At 35.4% G+C, this 19890-nt stretch overlaps 1 protein-coding gene across 1 annotated transcript in view; it reads left to right on the top strand.

Moving 5' to 3' along the window:
* The window catches only part of Kiaa2026 (KIAA2026 ortholog), a 78669-nt gene that overhangs the window by 11409 nt on the left and 47370 nt on the right, over positions 1–19890 (top strand). Inside the window, exon 2 of the mRNA XM_042054592.1 lies at positions 11441–11641. Within this exon, the coding sequence (XP_041910526.1) occupies positions 11441–11641 (201 nt within the window). The remainder of the gene's footprint in view (positions 1–11440; positions 11642–19890) is intronic.

Here is a 19890-nt window from a genome sequence, read left to right as displayed (position 1 = left end):
AAAAAAAACCAGAAACAAAATACTATACCAGATGTTGTGGAGCATTCTTTAGATTGTAGTGCTTGATCGTGGAGGCAGGCAAAAAAATCCAAAAATCTAGAAAACAAAAAAATTTTTTTAGAAATATTGTTAAATAAATAATTACTAGAAAGACAGTTCAGAGTATTTTCTCAGGTTTGTCCTAAAAAGGAAGAGTCCACATCATTTCACACAGAATGCAACAGGCTGTTTAAAACTCTCATTGCATACTTTTCTGCTACAGTTACAAAAACATTTTTTAAATATCTGGATATTTTATATTTGAAGATGAAGATATTAGAAAATAACAAAGCTGAAGACATTGTAATATTTGCTTTGAATATTTGTGTTTGTACTTGGAATATACTACATATACATTCGTTCACGACTCCCTTATTTTCCTTTCTGATACTGCCTTATCTAGAATTTCCTAACCGTCCTTTCTTAATAATTTTCCTCTTCTGGGTCATTATCACCTTTAAAGTGCTTTGTTCTTAATAGGTTTTTATTTTCTTTCATTTTGCAACCTAACACATAATGTGTATGTATTCAGTTTGTTATAGATAAGCTATTTCTCTATAATCTATTTCTCTCCTCTCAGTAGAATATAAACTGAATACAGGGACATTTTTCTACTTGGTTTGCTGCTACTTTTGTGAATATCACTGTAATTTTGCTGCTGTTATGAATTATAATATGAATGTCTGATATGCAGGATTTCTGATATGCAAACCCTGAGAAAGTCATTTGATTTCCAAAGGGGTTATGACCCACAAGTTGAGAACCACTGGTCTAGAGCAAGCAATAGAAAAAGAGCCTGTCCTGGTTGCTTTTAATATACAAAATCCCAACAAACGTTTTGAAATACATTTTGACATAATGTTTTAACACTAGTTAACATTTATTGTCACTGCTGCCTTGTTTGAAGGGCTTCACATACATTGTTAATTCCATAGTGCTTAAGATACTTATTTTTTTTTCTTTTTTTTTTCTTTTTTTTTTGGTTTTTCGAGACAGGGTTTCTCTGCAGCTTTTTTAGAGCCTGTCCTGGAACTAGCTCTTGTAGACCAGGCTGACCTTGAACTCAAAGAGATCCGCCTGCCTCTGCCTCCCGAGTGCTGGGATTAAAGGCGTGCGCCACCACCACCCGGCTTTAAGATACTTATTAAGAGGCCAGAGACATGACTCAGACTAAAAGCACTAGCTGCTTTTGCAGAGGATCCCGGTTCAGTTCCCAGCACCCACATCAGGTGACTCAAAACCGTCTGGAACTCTAGTTCTGGGGGATCCAGTACCACTGTCTGTCACCTTTGGGCACTGACACACATATGGTACACATGAATACATGCAGGCACTAATACACATATATAAAACAAAATTTTGAAAAAAGATAGGTATTAATTTCATGAGCTATTTTACAATTGGAAAAATTGGGGCACTAAAAGATTAGTTTGCCCAAACTAATTAGTGGCAGAATCTGGATATGACTGCAGGTGGTTTGGATTAAAAGCCAGCATTTAATCACTGGGCTGTGTTGCCAAAAAATGTAGGGATTGAGAAAAGGAGTCTTTTCTACTGAGACAGACTGGGAGGAAAAGATTATAAGGGATTTTAAGGAACATTGGCCAGTTAGAGACCTAGGGCTGTAGGATTGACAGTATTTGCAATATTATTTAAAAAATAACATAGGCAAGGTGTGGTGGCACATGCTTTTAATGCTAGCACTTCAGAGGCCAAGGGAAAGATCTCTGAGTTCGAGAGCAGCCTTCTGCTCTCTACATAGCGAGTTTTGGGCTAGCTAGAGTTACACAGTGAGACCATGTTTCAAAAAGCCAAGCCAACAGCTAAACATATAAAATAACTATTAAGGAACTCTAAAGGAAGTGATTGAAATATGTCTAATGTGTGTTGAATCCAGTGATTAATGTTTGCATTGTTAATTGTTTATTAATTTAAGAAATAGCATGTGTATCTGCTAGCAAAAGCTAAATATATATATAAATATATATATTATATATATATAAATATATATAAATATAAATATATAAGAAGAAAGTAAAGTTTTTCTAAGACGTCTCCCTGACTAGGGAGTTAAGTGCTTACTGTATAAGCTAAGAACGTCAGCACCCACATAAAAACTGGGTGTGACAATGTATTCCTATAATCCTACCTAGTATTGGGAAGCAGATATGGGAAGGTGCTGGAGAGCTCAGCAGACCAACCAGTTTAGCCAGTTAGTGAGCTCCAGGTTCAGTGAGAGATCCTGTTCTAGAAAATGAGGAGGAGACAATTGAGAACTAGACCAGATGTCAGCTTCTGCCCTCCACAGCCCTCCACACAGGCATGGCACTTGCACAGATATGTGTAGTGCCCACACATGCACTCTTAAATAAGTAAATAAATAGTACCTTCTTTTACCAGTCATAGGGTCTCTTCCTGATTTGAGACCACAATTGTTTCCTTTATCTGATTGGTATCTAATAACTGTTTCAGACCTGTATTTGTGGCTTGTTTTCTTATGGTAGTGGTTATAGTTTTACTGTTGATAAACTTGTGTAGCTGTGGCCAAAAAAACCTTTGTTTTTCAAGTTTCTTTCCAGTTCATTTCCCTTATTAAAAAATATCAGTTCTGAGTTTGTGTATTTCTGATGTTGCCACTTAAGTCTAGGCCATTACCATTTTGTACCTGTAGTTTTCTAATTTCAGTTTTTTCCTTTGAGATCGTTTTCTGCCATCAGCCATTTAAAAATATACATTAAGAGAAATCAATAAGTACTGTTACAGATAAATGCTTCACTGGCATTTTGGGTATATTAAAGAATTTACTCTGTTCTTCCTACATACCTGCCAGACACCGACACACCAACCCTTTCCACTTTCCATTATTCATTTGGTGTTTGGGGGAGTGTGCTCTGGTTCTAGAGTAGAGGTCAGGTGACAAGCTGGGGTTCTTTCTTTCCTTCCACCACATAGTTCTGGGGATTAAACTTGGGTCATTAGACTTGACAGCAAGCACGTTACACGCTGAGCCAACTCATCATCCCTAAACCATTTCTCACCTCATGGCCTTTGTACTTAGTCTTTATTTTGAACACATACTCCTAAGTTGTTTTTACTATTTTGATTTGTTTTTTTGCATGTTTGGCTCCCCTGTTGCTTCCTCAGAGAAATTATTCTTGACTGAACCAAGAGTATATAACTTAGAAATTATGTATATGTTTGCTTGCTTTGATTTTATATATCTTTGCTATAGTAGTTGTACCAGTACCTAGCCACACTACCTATAAGCATTTTACTAATGTTGAATAAAAGCATAAGTGAAATGAAATAAATTAATGAATCTGTCTAGGATTTGTTGGTCAAGAAATGAAGTTGAATTCCAGCAGTTTTGTTATTCTCATGTGTAGCCAGTTGTTGCAACATCACTTTTCTTCACTGATTTGAAGTATTATCTTTATAACATCTGTAGTGTATTTTTAACTCTCCGCTCTGTTGCTGATCTTTATTTATTGATATATTTCTTTATTTTGTGACTTTAAATTTATTTGTGTGTGTGTGTGTGTGTGTGTGTGTGTGTGTGAGAGAGAGAGAGAGAGAGAGAGAGAGAGAGAGAGAGAGAGAGAGAGAATATACTTGTGCACTCTGCTCTGCTCACATGTGTATGGAGGCCAGAGAACAACTTGGGTGTCATCCCGGGAACACTGCCCACCTCTTTTGAGACAGGCTTAGACTAGCCGACAAACAAGTTCCAGGGATCCTCCTGTCTTCACAGTATTGGAATTACAGGTATATTTGTCCCACCCAGATTTTCTTACCTGGGTTTTCATGATTGAACGTAGGCCCTCGTGTTTGTAAAGCAAGTGCTTTTTACTAATTGAACCACTTCTTCAGCCCCTAAAATCCTTTACTACCTTGTAAAATGGGTCTTCTGCCAACACAAATTGATGTTTTTTTTTCCCTAAAGTTGCTTTTGTTCTGTTTTTCCATAACAAGTGTGTCTTTTTAGTAACTCAATGGATTCAGCATTTGTAAAAACATAAGATATATATATGAGAAAACTGTACAAATTACTGGTTTGTACGCTTGTGAAATGAAAGAATAAACGAACAGTTGAGGTGTTGGGTATTTTCTGTAGATATCACAATATTCAGTTGTCAGATCCTCTTAATTTCAATTTTGTTTTTAACTTTGCTAGGTTCCTTTCTTTGTTAGGACTTGTTACTTTGTTACATGTTGTCAAAGGCAAAACTTGGTGGGTTTTCCTGTGTCTATGTGCAATTATCTAAATCTGAAAGTTTCCAAATTTGTAGTGTTTCAAAGCCTTATTGCTGCTTGGTAGATATAGAGAAGAGCCAGGGCCAGGATGATAAGGTATCTACTTGCCTCAAGTATCTTTGATATAGCACCAACATATTTGGGCAATGAGTTACTAACTCACTCAGTAATGAGCTTATTTATGTTCTGCCTACGCTGAGATCTCTTGAATTTTTCTGTGTGGCGAGAAATAGCCCTAAGTAATAGTAATCTGTCTGGGAGAGCAGCCCTAGCTAACTAAAAAAACCAACTTGTCAAGGTTGGTAAGACACTTTTCAAACACATTTTTTTTATAAAAGTAGAGAACTTCTTTTTAACCAAAAAATCTTAAATTGAAGTAAACAAAATCAAGACATAGATTTATTCTAAGAAAAATGTGTGGTTTGAAAAACTTACAGTTTAGAATAGTATGTTTATCTGCTGCTGTTTCAGAAAATGTCTAAGACATAGAAATGTTTAGTTTCAAGGGTCTTTGCATTTAGTTCCTTCTCAGGTTGTCTTGACTTTTACTAATGATTGATGCCTTCTTTCTCAATCCTTGGCTTTTACTTTGTTCTGTCTCAGTCCTATTTGGAAAATTAAGAGTTTAGCTTATTTAACAGTTAAACTTTTGGTCTCTTTTTTGCATTTTTAAATTATTCCTTAACCCATCTTTGCAGTGCTCTTTTGCTATTTTTTTCTTGTATTTGTAGGTAATTCTTGTTGTTATGCCTTTAGAGTTTGTATTTCTGTGTTTGGTCCCCTTGATACATTATTTATTTCCCATGGCATTACTTACCATGAGATACTTAGAGCAGTATTTGAAGACCTCCTTTCCTTTTAAAAAATAGTTTATTTCTGTCTGCAGGACTTTTCTAGTTAGTTATACGACTGCTACCTCAAAACTGTTAACTATTTCTCACCCAAATCTCATTGTTTTTCTTTTGAACTTTCATATTTTTTTAGGTTTTTGTTGGTGTTGTCACCATTGTTTCAACCTGAATATATTTATCATCTTTGATATTTATGCCTTTAATTCCATATATATAAATTGTCAATATATTCATTGTTAAATCTTTATTGTTTAGTAGATATCTGAATGCATTTGAATTGTATGAATGGATATTCCCTCCACTTTTCTATCCCCAAAAGTCTTAATTGTGCTAAGTTACAGTTAATGGTCTTGAGAACAGAGCAACCAGATGATAGAGAGCTTGAATAAGGTAAACACTGAAAAATATTTCTTGAGTTTCATAGCAAGCACATTGGGAAGAATGGTTCAGTGGAGTCTGCAGGTAGTTGCCATGTTATAATAGATTGAGGTGTGAACACAAGGACTTTTTGTGCTTAGGTTTGGATATTTTCAAGGGGAGTGGCTGTTTTTAATCAGACTTGGACATGATTTTATGCTAAAGGAGCACACAGAAGAATTCATGAAATACAGATACTAAAAACCTGTGAAACATTTGGTTTTGGATTAGAGATATTTTCACTGAAACATTAAGACATGCCTAAATTCAGATAGCCTTGGTTTTTCAAAAGCAGAAAATAATGAATATCTTACTTAAGAACTACCTTACTAAGTTGTGGGCAATAAGATGGGTCTTTTACATGATAGCGTTCAAAGTGTCTTTTATGGAGAACAACAGAGATGATCTTAGTACAGATTGAACTCAGCTGTTAGTAGCTGGAAGAAAAACTGTAAGGTTTTGTTTTGTTATCAGCAGTAGTGCTTTAGTAGTAGAAGTATGAGCAGAGGGACTTTAAGCTAAGAGTTAAGAGAAGCTACATGCAAGGACAATAAGAAAAATTGAGTTCCACCTTCTTTTCATGATTGGTGAAAAGAAGCTGAATTGTTTGAGCAAATGAAAGTCAAGACAAGATACTACTTCTCTGGGGAGCTGAGAATTTCAAGGGGAGTAGGAATAATGATTGAGGCAACAAAAGGGAAAGAACAAATAAGTAATAGTTTGTGATTAGTGCTTTCTTGCAGATTATTTTTTTCTGGAAAAAAATCTTGGATATTAAGTAGCTTAAAGATGAAAGCAGTAGTCCCCAAACTTGTTTTTTTTTTAATTTTTAGGAAAAAATGATCGTGTATACTATAGTATGTTTATACTTATTTATAAATTGCATTTAAGAATTTCTCAACATTAATAATACAAAAATTTTATGAGAGCATTCTGATTTGTTTGTCAAGGTTGGTTTAATATTTGACTGTTGAGATATTTGAAAAACTAATATGTGGATACTGGGTTTTGATGATTGGTGCATCTCAGAGCTCATAAAGATACTCATATTTAGAGTACACTGCCAGCCACAATGACTACGTTGTTTATCTCTCAAATGTGCCTAAGTTTTTGTCGAAGTTCTAGTAAATTCTGTCTTTTCTAATTTCATTCAATTGTTCTTGAAAACTAACACTCAGGTTGTGCTGTGCTGTTAGTCATCATATGCTTTTCCAAATGCAATCTCCACCCTTTTGTATACTCTGCTCTGTGCCCCAGGAGGCTGATTTCTAAGGACTGCATCAACTGGTCTGCCTTGTCCCCTGACTTCTGATTGGGTTCAGCCAATGGAAGGCACTGACAGGAGGACCAAGAGGTAGGAGTATTTAACATCTTCCTCTTTCCTGACCTTCAGTTTGTCAGTAACTATGCTCAGTTATTGTGTGATTCTCTTCTTTAGTTATAGCTCTCTTGGTCTGGTAACTATTCCCCATTCCCTTCACTTCCTCTTTTAGGCTTACAATTGGAATAACTCCTTGTTGTGGTTGATCCAAGAACACTTCATCATCTCTTCCTATCTTCTCTTAGCCTTGCCTGCCATTTGTAAACAGTCCCTGCATCGATTATCACTCAGTCTTTTACATGGCCTTTCTTGCTAGGACCTTGGGGCTTATAGGGTTGTAGTTGAATTTTAATGTTTTTTTTAAATGAACTGAGCTAACAAAGTGAACTTTTCACTTAGAATATGAAATAAATTAGGTAATTTTATTTCTAGATTATAATTGTAGATTGTGTGTACGCGCGTACGTGTGTGTGTGTGTGTGTGTGTGTGTGTGTGTGTGTTGAGGATTGAATCCATGGCCTTGTGCATACTAAATATGTTATCTACTTTTGAGCTCTACTTCCATACAAATAGTTATACTGTTAATGATATTCACATTGCTTTTAATAGTAACAACCAAAAAACCCGACATAATAATGGAAACATTCCTAAATACCTATTTTTAGTAGGTGGCAGTATCTGTTTGTATTGATTTTAAGTAAATATCAAGTATATATTAGTATTAAGTATTGATTATTTAACATCAATTTGCTTCTTGTTGATACTTGTTTTAGTAATTGTAAGTAGAATTTAGCCTCTGAACTCTGAAATTCAGGATGTATTAGCATAGAAATTTTATGCCTTAAAGGAAAAAAAACAGTAGAAATGATGACACAAAGTCACCTATAATTATTGCTAAGGTTTTGTGTATAGTTGTCAGTATATTATCTTCAAACTACTGACATTGATTTCATGAATAATTTTCCTCATAGGAAGAAAAGAACTTGGTTTCTTGTTGGTTTTATTTGTTTGTTTGTTTTTTAAGGGAAGGATTACTTTAGTGTGTTTATAAAGTCCTTGATTGTGTGACAATTCCTGTTTGGAGATGAGGTGAGATTTTATATTACTTTATGGTATTTTATTCTCTTATGAATAAAAACCAAATAACACATTTAATCAGGACTCTTACTATAGACAATACATCGATTGGAGTTTTAAATATATTTGTAACTGAAAAATGTGAACCAACTTGGCTTATAGCCTTTTGAAGATATTTAAACATGTATTCACACAAATATATACACCTATTTATTATAGTTTGCGGTCAGAAAATGCAGCCAATAAGGGGAGAAAGGCCCTTATATTTCTGGCTCTTTCCTTCTGGTTGGGGAATAGATAATTATTTTTTAAATTGAAAATTTTTTCATACAATATATTTTGATCATATTCATCCCCTTCCAGATCTTCCCCACCTCCTACAAACCCAATTTTATGTTCTTTTTTCCTCCCTTCCTCTTTAAAAAAAAACAAAATTAAGAAACAGGTACATACATACATAAAACACATATAAAAATAGAAACCAAATTATACAAGCAAAAGACCATAATACAAAAAAAATGCCCAAACAAAGCAAAATGAGACAAAAAGTCTTCAGAAAAAAATACTATTGAAACTGTTTTTTGTTGTCCAGTTTCTCTTGGGCATGGAGCCTACCTTGAAGTGCTTGCAGATAGCTTCTTGATTGGGGATGGGAGCCCATTTTTCTCTCAGTGCTGGGACCCCGTCTGAATTGAGCCTATATGGGCTTTGTGTGTGCTTCCATAGTCGCTGAGTTTTTGTATTTTTCAGTCATGTTGTGTCTCGAAGACGCCGTTTCCTTGGAGTCATCCTTCACCTTACAGTCTTTTCACCTCCATTTTGCATCGACCCTGAGCTTTTTCGGGAGATCGGGTGGGGGGAGGGTAGACAATTATTAAATAAATGCTAATTAACACAGTGTGGTGATAAGTAAAATAAAGACAAAGAAATCAATATAAGGGCATAGAATGCTAGGGAAGCTGTTATTAAACATTACAATCAGGAAAAAAACCCTCTCAGACTTGGTGTCTTTGAAACTTGGTTCAAATGACAGACCTACATGTGAATAGCTGTGGAAGAGTATGTTTATGGAAGAAGAATGGTGCGAAGAGACTCTAGGGAAATAAATGTGTTGGTGTGGCTCCAGACTAGATGGAAGACTGACTAGAATTCAGAGAGCAAAGACTTAGAAATGCAAAGAGAGGCCTTAAGGAGGTAAGGACCATATCACACCAGGTCTTAGAGGTTAAAAGAATATCAGATGTGTTCTAAGTATGACTGGAAGATTTTAGAGGAGACAGCAAGGTAATGACATACTCCAAGTAGCTTTTGAAAGTATTGCACAGATTTGTGTATTGATAGAGCAGAATGAAAGGAAAAAACCTTGTCATGAAGCATTTGTGGTAATCTAGGTTAAGAGTTTGGACTCATGTATACACAAGCACACATACTTCTAGATGCCGTTTATATTTGTGATATTTATAGGTTAAGTGTTCTATTCAAAAACTTTTTTGCACAACATATAATGATGTCTTTTTTTATTGAGTACATATACACGTACCTGGTCTTTTTAGATGAATGGTGCATTAACTAATGTAATCTGGCCCTTGGGGATGGCTCAGCAGGTAAAGGTACTTAATACCAAATTTAATAACCAGAGTTCCTTCCTTGGAACCCCCATGGTGGAAGGAAAGAACCAATTTTCCGAAGTTGTCCTCTGACCTCCACATATACCTACCTGTGTACACAGACAATAAATAAATAAATGTAAAATTTTGTTTAGAGGTGGAAAGAATATACTGACACTTGAAAGCAGTTTCCTAATCACTACAGACATAGTGACATGTTGCCCCCCCAGTACACAATAAAAATAAAATTTTAATTAAAAAATTAATTTTTACAAAAGGGTAACAGCAGCCTAAAATAGCACAGCAAATGATGAACCAAATTCCTCACTGTTAGAAAACTAATGTTCTTATCCTGTGAGGAGCTAAATCAGTTAGTGCCATCTCCTTGTAACAGAGAACAGAACAGTAGTTTAGTAGGCCCTGTTCATGGGACCCAGATGCCAGTGAAGGTAAGAGTGGTAAGTTACCCTCATTTATAATGGTAAACTGCTGTGGACACAATGAGAGAAGGGAGGGAATGGTGTATCTTACAGTGTTTTAAAGGGTTGTGTTTCAGTGAACTTTTTGACGCTTTTTAGGAAAATGGAAATAAAGCCATAACCAACATTTAATTCATGTAAATTCTTTTTTTATTTTTGCATGTGTGGTTTGTTTAAACAGAGGGAATATAGATTTATTAAGAAAAAGTAAGAAAAGAACATTCAAGGGTGTGAGGGGCTCCAAGGGAGAAAAATCCTCATATAAATTATTATGCAGTATTTTGAGTGATTACCTTTCGAACTGACTTAAATTCGCCATTGTAGAAATAACATATAAAATTTTCAGAGGATTTGGCATATTTTACAAAGGTCAAAAGATGTTTTCTCTGATTTTTTTTTACAATTACTGTTTATATAATTGATACAGACCTAGAAATCAATAGTTAAGACTAGCCATTAAAACTTTGCAAGATCAGTGTAATGTTTCCTTTTCTAGTGTAAATATGTTTTTATTGACTTTTTTTTGCAGTACTGTAGGTCAGTAATTGTGTCTTATGCTTGCTACTTCTGAGCTACATCCCTAGGTCTATTATAGTAGATGTTTTTAATCATTTCAAATTCATTAAAGTGATTTGTGCACAATTAAGTGAACCTGCTGGGATACTATTTTTAAGCATTAGACCAGTATCTCAATGAATTAATAAAAATATCTGAAGGACACATACACTGAGAATGAAGAGGAATTCTAGAATTTTAAATTCTGAATCTGTTCAGTCAGAAGGCAGATTACATTGTTCGTTCTTTTTGTACTAATATTTTCTCTTTTATTGATAAGTAATTAATGTTACAGAGATCACTTGGTAAAAACACATTTAAGCAAACCTCTACTTTATCTGTTCAGGGATTGTTATTACGATGCAGCTGTTTTCCTTGAGCCTTATAATTTCTTTCTCTTGGGGCTCAATGTAATATATTGCCAAATATTGTAATTCTGTCCTTGTTTATAATTTCCCCAAAGTGTTTATGTATCAAAATCTTCTTTCCCAAAATGTTTTCATATCATTGTACATTTTCTCATACATCAATAAACAGTGTACCTATTGTAAACAAAAACTTTCTATTGATTTTTTTAATAGAATTAGTGTTGTTAGTCTTTAACTTGAATGCTTCATGCTTATGCTTTTTTTTAATGTAGAGGAGGGATTCTCATTGAATTTTATATGAAAGAAATTAGACTCTTATGTGGAACAGATAAAACTCTAGAACATGGCAAAGAAAGTTTTAACTAAGTGTTTTGTAGTAGTCAACAAAAGAAGTTCTACTTAAGGTACTGGTGAAAGGGTGTGTTGATTATCCAGAAGATTTGACTTGTGAATTGACTTATTCTTCTCCAAGGCACTTGAGAGAAAAGACAACGATAGCAGTTACATCTAGAGGCTATTATGGATTGGAGGAGGAGAAGGGAACTGCATGTACTTCAACAAGGCGCCGGTCAACACCTCGAAGTTTGGCAGGTTTGACAAGTGGAGTTTTTGAGTCTATAATGGTTCAAGTTTTGAGACAGGAAGAACAGCTGAGAGCAAAAGAAGAAAAAAGGTAAATGTTAAAATGTTAAATGTAGAGATTTTCAAGAATAGCTGCATTTATATGCCAATATCACATTTTTGGTCCCGTTCTAGTAGTATTCCATATTTAGTAGAATTAGTAGTAATGCACTATCAACAAAGGATGGATTGTTAATGAATCACAGTGAAATTTTTTTAAGTGTAGCTTTATTAAATTTTAAAACAATTTTTTGACAATATACAAAAATAATTTTTACAAAAGATTTTCAAGTTTTCTAGAAATAGTCTCAAGGAACTTCAGATTATAGTAATTTTTACATGCACTTGTATTTTTAGAATAGAATCACATGCCATTAAATTATTACCAACTGCAGAAATAGTGATGTTCAAGAATGATATAGGGGCTGGAAGCACTTGCTGCTTCCACAGAAGATCCAGGTTCAATTCCCAGTACCCACATGGTAGCTTACAACTGTCCAACTCTAGTTCCAGGGAATCCAGTGCCCTCTTCTGGCCAGGCATGCACATGATAAACAGGCAGACATACCTGGGTCAAAAAAACCCACAAACATAAAATGAAAATTAAATTTAGATAAAAAATGACAGAAATACACCTCTGCCATTTCTTTCAGTAATATTATTACCTTCTTGGATAACTATTTGATTTATATTCTTCAGAAAAGAGTCTTGTACTCAATTTATGGTACCTTTTTGTGCCAGTGAACATAGAGCGATGGCCTTATATAACATTTTATATGTAAAAAAAGGAAAGTAGAGCCCCCAAGAGGTAAGTGAAACTCAAGTTTCTGTAATTTACTAGTGATTTTACACCAAATCAAATCTCAGACTATGCAAGGAATGTTTGCTGATATAATTAAGATTTCCTAATGCTAGTTGAAGGCAACTTAAAACATTTTGTTGTTCTTATATTAATAAATGCAACTTGCTTTGATAATTATAGGGCTAAAACAGTCATGATGCTTTCAGCAATCATACTTTTTATAGCTTTTATAGCAGTGATTAATTTGGGAAACAACTATGAAAAACATTTTTCCCCCTTGTTCAGTGCCTCAGTTTTTCTGCTGTAGGAAATGGGAATTTTGGAAAGAATTAAAATTAAACTGATAGTAGTACATAATTGATTAGAATGGGAGGAACCAAAAAATTGAAAGGCTGATGGAAGAAAATGCCTCCATTACTGCATCTCCATTACTAGTTATCACAAATAGAGAGATTGTTCAGGGAAGAGATAGCAGAACTTATCCCTTGCTTGATATAAGTAGAGCAAGGAAAGAATAAAAAATGGAGCTCAGCTGGGTGAGTTGGCCCTTACCTTTAATTCCAGTACTCAGGAGGTGAGGCGGGTGGCCCTCTGTGAGTTTGAAGCCAGTCTCAGGCAGTAGTAATGGCACTTTTATGACAAGGAAGAGAACTTTGGGTGTAGTATTTATTTATTGAGACCGAATTAGCTCTCAACATGTGTAGTCACCTTTGTATCATGAGTCACAGAGTAAGTAGTTTGCCCAAAGTCACTCCATGATACTAGGCAGTATACCATCCTGTGATGTTTAAAACCCTGAAATAGTAAAGAAGCTGTAAGCTTGAAAATTTGAGCTGAAAAGGAAGGAACAGTAGTGAACTTGTCTAAAATTAAAGGGATTGAAATGATGATAAATGTTGAAGCATCCAAGTGTGATTGTATAGTGGGACACTAGAATAGTCCCAAATCATCTTCTTTTTTCAGGCTTACATGTTATTGATGTTACCCTAAATGACCCAGGCACCACTACACCCAACTCCTATATATTTTCTTACTTAATTGCAAGTATTCTCTATATATTCAAGATACAAGTCCTTTACCAGGTAAATATGACTTGCAGATGCTTCTTCTAAAATGTGTCCTGCTGGGCAGCAGTAGCACACACATTTAATCCTGGCACTCAGGAGACAGAGGAGGTTGGAACTCTTGAGTTTGAGGCCAGCCTGGTCTACAAAGTGAGTTCTAGAACTGTTACACAAAAACGTTGTCTTGAGAAACAAACAAACAAAAAAAGCAAACAAAACAAAAACCTGTGTCCTGCCTTTCTGTTTTCATTCTCTTTCAAGAAGAAATTTTTACCTTTGACATTCAGTCGATATAGGAATTTCTCTTGTAGCTTTGGTGGCTGCCCTGGAACTGGCTCTTGTAGATCAGGCTGCCCTCAAACTCACAGCGATCCAGCTGCCTCTGCCTCCCGAGTGCTGGGATTAAAGGCATGTGCCACCGCTGCCCAGCTTTTTGCATGTAATTTTAGAATGCTGTAAATTTCTTTACAAAAAAAAATAGGTCCAGGGGACTTTTTATTAATAATGCATGGATATTACTGATTAATTTCTGGGTAATTGTTTTACCCAGAATTTAATTTCTCTTAGAAATATTTTGTATTATGAATCATTTTAACTTGTAATTATGTAGTTTGGTGACCTTTTGTCAGACTGCACTTCGTCTATTTCAAAATGTTACTACATACTTGTAAGTTTGGGGAATTTTTGTTTGCTTGTTTTTTTCTGAGACAGGGTTTCGTTATGTAACCTTCACTGCCCTAGAACTTACTCTGTAGAATAGACTGGCCTGGAACTTACTCCGCCTGCCTCTGCCTCTTGAGTTTTGGGATTGAAGGCATGCACCACCACTGCCCAGCTTACTTCTAATTTTTTTAATTATACAGTCAACTCGTTATTGTAAAAATTAGCTGGGCATGGTGGTGCACACCTTTAATCTCAACACTTGGAAAATCAAGAGTTGGCTACATAGGGAATTTGAGGGTCAATAATGATCTTTATCAGATTCTGTCTCATAATTTGGGCTAGAGAGAAGGCTTAGTGGGTAAAGTGTTTGCTGGGCAAGCATATGGACCTGTGTTTGATCTCTAGCACTTACACAAACAGCTGCGTGTGATCCCACACATCTAGTGCTGGGAGGCAGAGATAGGGATCCCATGACTGTGCCACCCATCCAGTCTAACCACTTGGTGAGCTCCAAGCTCAATTGGATACTCTGCTTCAAAAATAAGTTGGAAAACTGTAGAGAAAAGCACAGGCGTCAACCTGTAGCCTCGCCATGCCCGCCTACACACGCACTTATGCACACATACATGCACAGACATTTTTTAATTAAACAATAAAGGAAAATTGTAACATACTAGCATACTGTATAGACTAATAGTGTACGTTGTCAGCTGTTTGGGTTGATAACAGAAAAAACACATGATAAGTCATGTGTTTAGGTAGAATATTGGTTCCTCACTAGCGTTTCATGTTTTTACTCAGTAAAAGACTTTTTCTCCACAAAGTAAGATAAAGTGCCTGGCGGAATGGCACGTGCCATTGGTTTCAGCACTTAGAAAGATCTTAGTGAGTCCCAGCCCACTCTGGTCCACATAGAGAGTTAAGGACAGCAGGGTTGCATATGGTACCCTAGATCAGACACACCAAGCAACCAAACCAAACCAAACCAAAACGAGGAGGAGCACTGTAGAAGAAAACAGTCAACATTGACTTCTTGCCTCCACAATGCCACAGGCATATCCCATACACACACCTAAGATGAAAGTACATTGTACATATTAATTGTTCAGTTTGGATTTTGAGTATTTTATTGAATACTCTTGCATAAATGTTCATTAAGAATCTTGCCCTGTAGTTTTCTTTTTGTTGTGCTTTTATTAGTTTTGATATCAGAGTAGGACTGATGATGGGGGTGGTCGATCGGTACATTAGAATTAACCAGACCAGTTTAATATAATAGATTCAGCTTTAATAAACAGAAGAAAGGGAACTTACAATACCAGGGTTCCAGCGATACGGGAGCGCAGGAAACAAAAGAGGAAGGGGTAAGCGCACCTGGATCTTTTATCTGTTTTACTTGGCCCTATGGGGACATACCCTAAGCAGAATGTGATTGGCTGAACTTCCCCATCAGACTGACATTGTAAAAATGAATTTGGAAGCATTTCTTCCCTGCTGTTTTATAGAATAGTTTTAGAGAGTAGTTACTGATACTCAGGAGGGAGTTATAAAAAGGTTGTTTTGAAAGTATGACATCTCTTATTGAAGAGTTTAACTCAAGCTAAGGAGAGAACCCAAAGAATAAAATCAATTCTTTCTGATCAATTCCCAGAGGTCTCCACGAGGGGTGAGGTTTCTGGTCGATAATCTGTACTGCAACGGGTGGGGTAAATGCAGAGGGAAACAAAAGATATTTTGTGTAGGAGGAGAAGCCACTTGTTTGTCCCAGTCACCCAGAACCAAAATAACCACACAGAAACTGTAATATTTAAAACACTGCTTGGCCCATTAGCTCTAGCTTCTTATAGGCTAAATCTTATATTAATTTAACCCATTTCTATTAATCTGTATATTGCCACGTGGCAGTAGCTTACCGGCAAAGATTCGGCATATCTGTCTCTGGTGGCTCCATGGCGGCTCTCTCACTCTGCCTTCTTCCTCCCAGCACTCAGTTCCGTCTTCCCCACCTACCTAAGTTCTGCCCTATCAACAGGCCAAGGCAGTTTTCTTTATTCATTAATGGTAATCACAGCACACAGAGGGGATACCCATATCAATTTGGTATAGTATCTTTAAATTGTTTGTATTTAAAATGAATTATGAATATATGGGCTTACTTCTTAAGACTTAACATTACTGCAGGGCCCCCTTTTGGTGAATGATGTTATCTTCTGTTCATTTATTCAGGTGAGAAATCTGGGGTTCATCCTGGAAATGTTCCTATTTCTTACATTTCTTTTTTTTTTTTTTTTTTTTTTTTTTTGGTTTTTCGAGACAGGGTTTCTCTGTAGCTTTGGAGCCTGTCCTGGAACTAGCTCTTGTAGACCAGGCTGGTCTCGAACTCACAGAGATCCGCCTGCCTCTGCCTCCCGAGTGCTGGGATTAAAGGCGTGCGCCACCATCGCCCGGTCTTACATACATTTCAAATACTCTCCTAGATTTCAACAGCTTATTTCCCAAATATCTTTCAAATCTATATGTGTCTCTTGTTTCTGATTTCATCTATTTCTTTTATCTCTCATTTAGACTAATGAGACTATTTCTTAATTGCTTTAACAGTATCCGTGCTCTACTCATTCTAGTGTGTTTTGCACATTAAAACTATATTGCGGGCTGCATATCAGATGAACTATCTTTAAGAAAATGCTGACAGGACGCGGGAAGTACAGAGAGGGCCTTTTGGTTTAGGAAACATCAGCACTGTTAGTCAGAGACTTAGAACATTGAATTAGATGTAGTGAATTTATGGTGGTGAGACAACGTTGGCACTATCCCTACCACTTCATTTCATTTCTGTTGGTGACTTCAAACCGTTTAAGGAAGGAATATATTTTGTAGACCTGTTTATTAAGCAAAGAAAGTATGTAACACTTTGAAAAAGTAAAATTTGTTAAAAGGACATACTGATTCTCCTTATATAAATTCTGTTTGTCTGAATTTTTATTATGTTTGTGTGCTCATTCACTTTAGTTTCTTTGTCTTATGGGATAAGTGTTGAGATCTCAGGCATGCACCATCTTACTCAACATAGAATATGACATCAGATAGTAGTTTTTGATACCTTAACTGTATTAAAAATATCCTCACAATTGCTTTTTGTAAAATTTAATGTTTAAATGACCAGAAACTGTATTCTTTAATATTCATTGCTTCACATACCTATAAAAACCAACTCATCTTTTGATTGGGAAATCACCGTAACTAAAATAGTAAGTAGTGTCTCTATTTTTGTAAAATAAAAATCCTGACTTTATAATCCATTTCAAATTCTTTAACAAAAAAATAGCAATGTAATTATAGTCACTCTGCATTTTTTAATAGCTTTCCAGACTTTCATTAATTTCCCTTGCAAATCTTGACATTCCAGGACAAATGTTCAAAATTTCATATTTTCATACCCACTCACATCTAAGGTGTGAGCATGTGATCAGATACATATTCTTACATGAAAATGTATAGATACAACATGAAGCAGCAGTCTGAGGTAGGAGACTTTATATCTTGGCAAAAGTGGTAGTAGGGAGTTTCTGATTATTCTAGGTTTTTATTTTCAGAAGTGTAAAATACTACTGAAAGTCTTAATTCTCCTGGAAAAGTACATAGATATAGTTTAGGTTACTTTGTGGCTTCTTTTAAATTTGTGTCTCAGACCCTACACAGGGCTTCTATAAATTCCCTACTAACCTTTAAATTCCTTTTTGGTTTTCACTGTGAGACTGTTGTTAAGAGATAAGTTTAAAATCTCTCTAATAAATTTGATATGAGTGGTTAATGAAGTCTCTCTAATAAATTTGATATGAGTGGTTAATATTCCTAAAATATAATATATATTACTCATTTTAAAATACAAATGCTTTAGCTTTCCTTTGTCATGCCATTAGTTTTCTTACATCGTAGTGTTTTTTAAAAGGATAATTTTTAATTGAAGCTTCTGTGTTTTTTCTAGATTGCAAACTTGATAAGAAGAGGTCTATATTTTTTTTCTTCATTTATAATAAACATTCACTAAAAGTTTACAAAACTAGTAGGGTCACTTTCAGATGTGATTTTTTTTTGTAAAATCGTTCATTAGCAATGCTTTTTCTAAATTATATATGCATGGATAAGATAACACTAATTAGAATTTCTGTTTGTATTTTATACAGTAGCATGTAAATATTCTCCAGGCCTATAAGGAACAACAATAAAAGAAGCTTATGTAGAAAAAAGAAATGAGGGCCAGTTTTTTGTTCATTTGATTTTTAATGAGTGATTGTGGGTTTTATGATTAGTCTTTTACTATTTCTCCAAACAGAAGGCTTAGTATCTTGAGTTAACATTTTAAAACTATGTACTGCTTTCTTTCTTTATTTTTATTTATACGTGCTCCGTCTACATGTATGCCTGCATGCTAGAAGAGGGCGTAAGATCTCATTCCAGATGGTTATGAGTTACCATGTGGTTGCTGGGAGTTAAATTGAAGAACTTTGAAAGAACAACCAGCACACTTAACCACTAAGCCCTTCTTTCTTTTACTTTACTACTGTGCCTTTAAACAAATTTTTGGAGAGCTGGTTTAAAAGTCTGTCTTTATCAGCAAAATGTGGTTAGGTTCAACCTGCTTGTCTTGTTTTGTTTTGTTTTCCTTTAAGACAGATCTCACTATGTACCTTTGACTGGCCTGTTAACTTACTATGTAGATCATGCTGGTCTTGACCTCCCAGAATACACCTGAAGACATAGTTCCAGTGGTTGGTTAACCACTGACTGTTCTTGTAGAGAACCAAGGTTCAATTTTCAGCACCTACTGTCTTCTGCATGCATTAGGCACACATGTGGTGCATATACATACATGCAGACAAAACATACATACAAGATAAATTTAGATTTTGTAGATTACATACATTATCTTTAGAGCTCTGGATACTAAGGCCATCCCATTCCCTATTCACCACTTGTTGAGAATCAATTGAAAGACTCCACATTCTTGTTTCCACAGGATTAGAGTAAGCCTGGAGTAGTGGTATTAATCTAGTATTTAATGTTCCTTCATAGGAGTTGAGCATATTGGATTTAAATTTAAAAGTTTTAATGCTCCAGAATCTGATGCTTTTAAGCTCTGATAACACCAGAAATGGAAAATTCCATACCTGATGAAATTTACACTCAAATCTATAAAGTTTATATGGGTTGCACTCAGTGCACAGGTTCATTAAAATGCTGCATATCCACAAAACTAACTTCAGTCAGCATGTATATGATATATATGAAACATAAATTAATTTTATGTTTAAATTTGGATTCATCTTTAAGATGCTTTATTTTGTATGTGTGTATGTAAAAACTGTGTAATCCAGAACATTTTCTTCCCAGCATTTCAGATAGAGATACTCAGCCTGTGAGTTCATTCTCTGAGGGGAAAAAAAAAAGGATTACATATTTTGATTTTTTTAAATTATGTTTTTCATTTATATTTTATGTGTATGAATTTTTGCTTGCATGTATATATGTACACCATGTATGTGCCAGGTGCCTGTGGAGACCAGAAGAGGGTGTCTGACTCCTTGGAACTGCAGTTAAAATCAGTTGTGAATTGCCCTGAGGGTACTGGGAACTGAACCTGGGCTATCTGCAAGATCAGCAAATGCTCTTAATTGCCAAGCCATTTCTCTAGCCAAAATGTGTTTGAGATGTGTGTGGGAGTGGGATGGGGGGACGTGCATTCCTCAGTGTGTATGTGTAAGTCAGAGGACA

This window comes from Arvicola amphibius, chromosome 1 (genome assembly GCF_903992535.2).
Source record: "Arvicola amphibius chromosome 1, mArvAmp1.2, whole genome shotgun sequence".
Classification (NCBI taxonomy): Eukaryota; Metazoa; Chordata; class Mammalia; order Rodentia; family Cricetidae; genus Arvicola; species Arvicola amphibius.
This window is presented reverse-complemented; position numbering and strand designations above follow the sequence as displayed.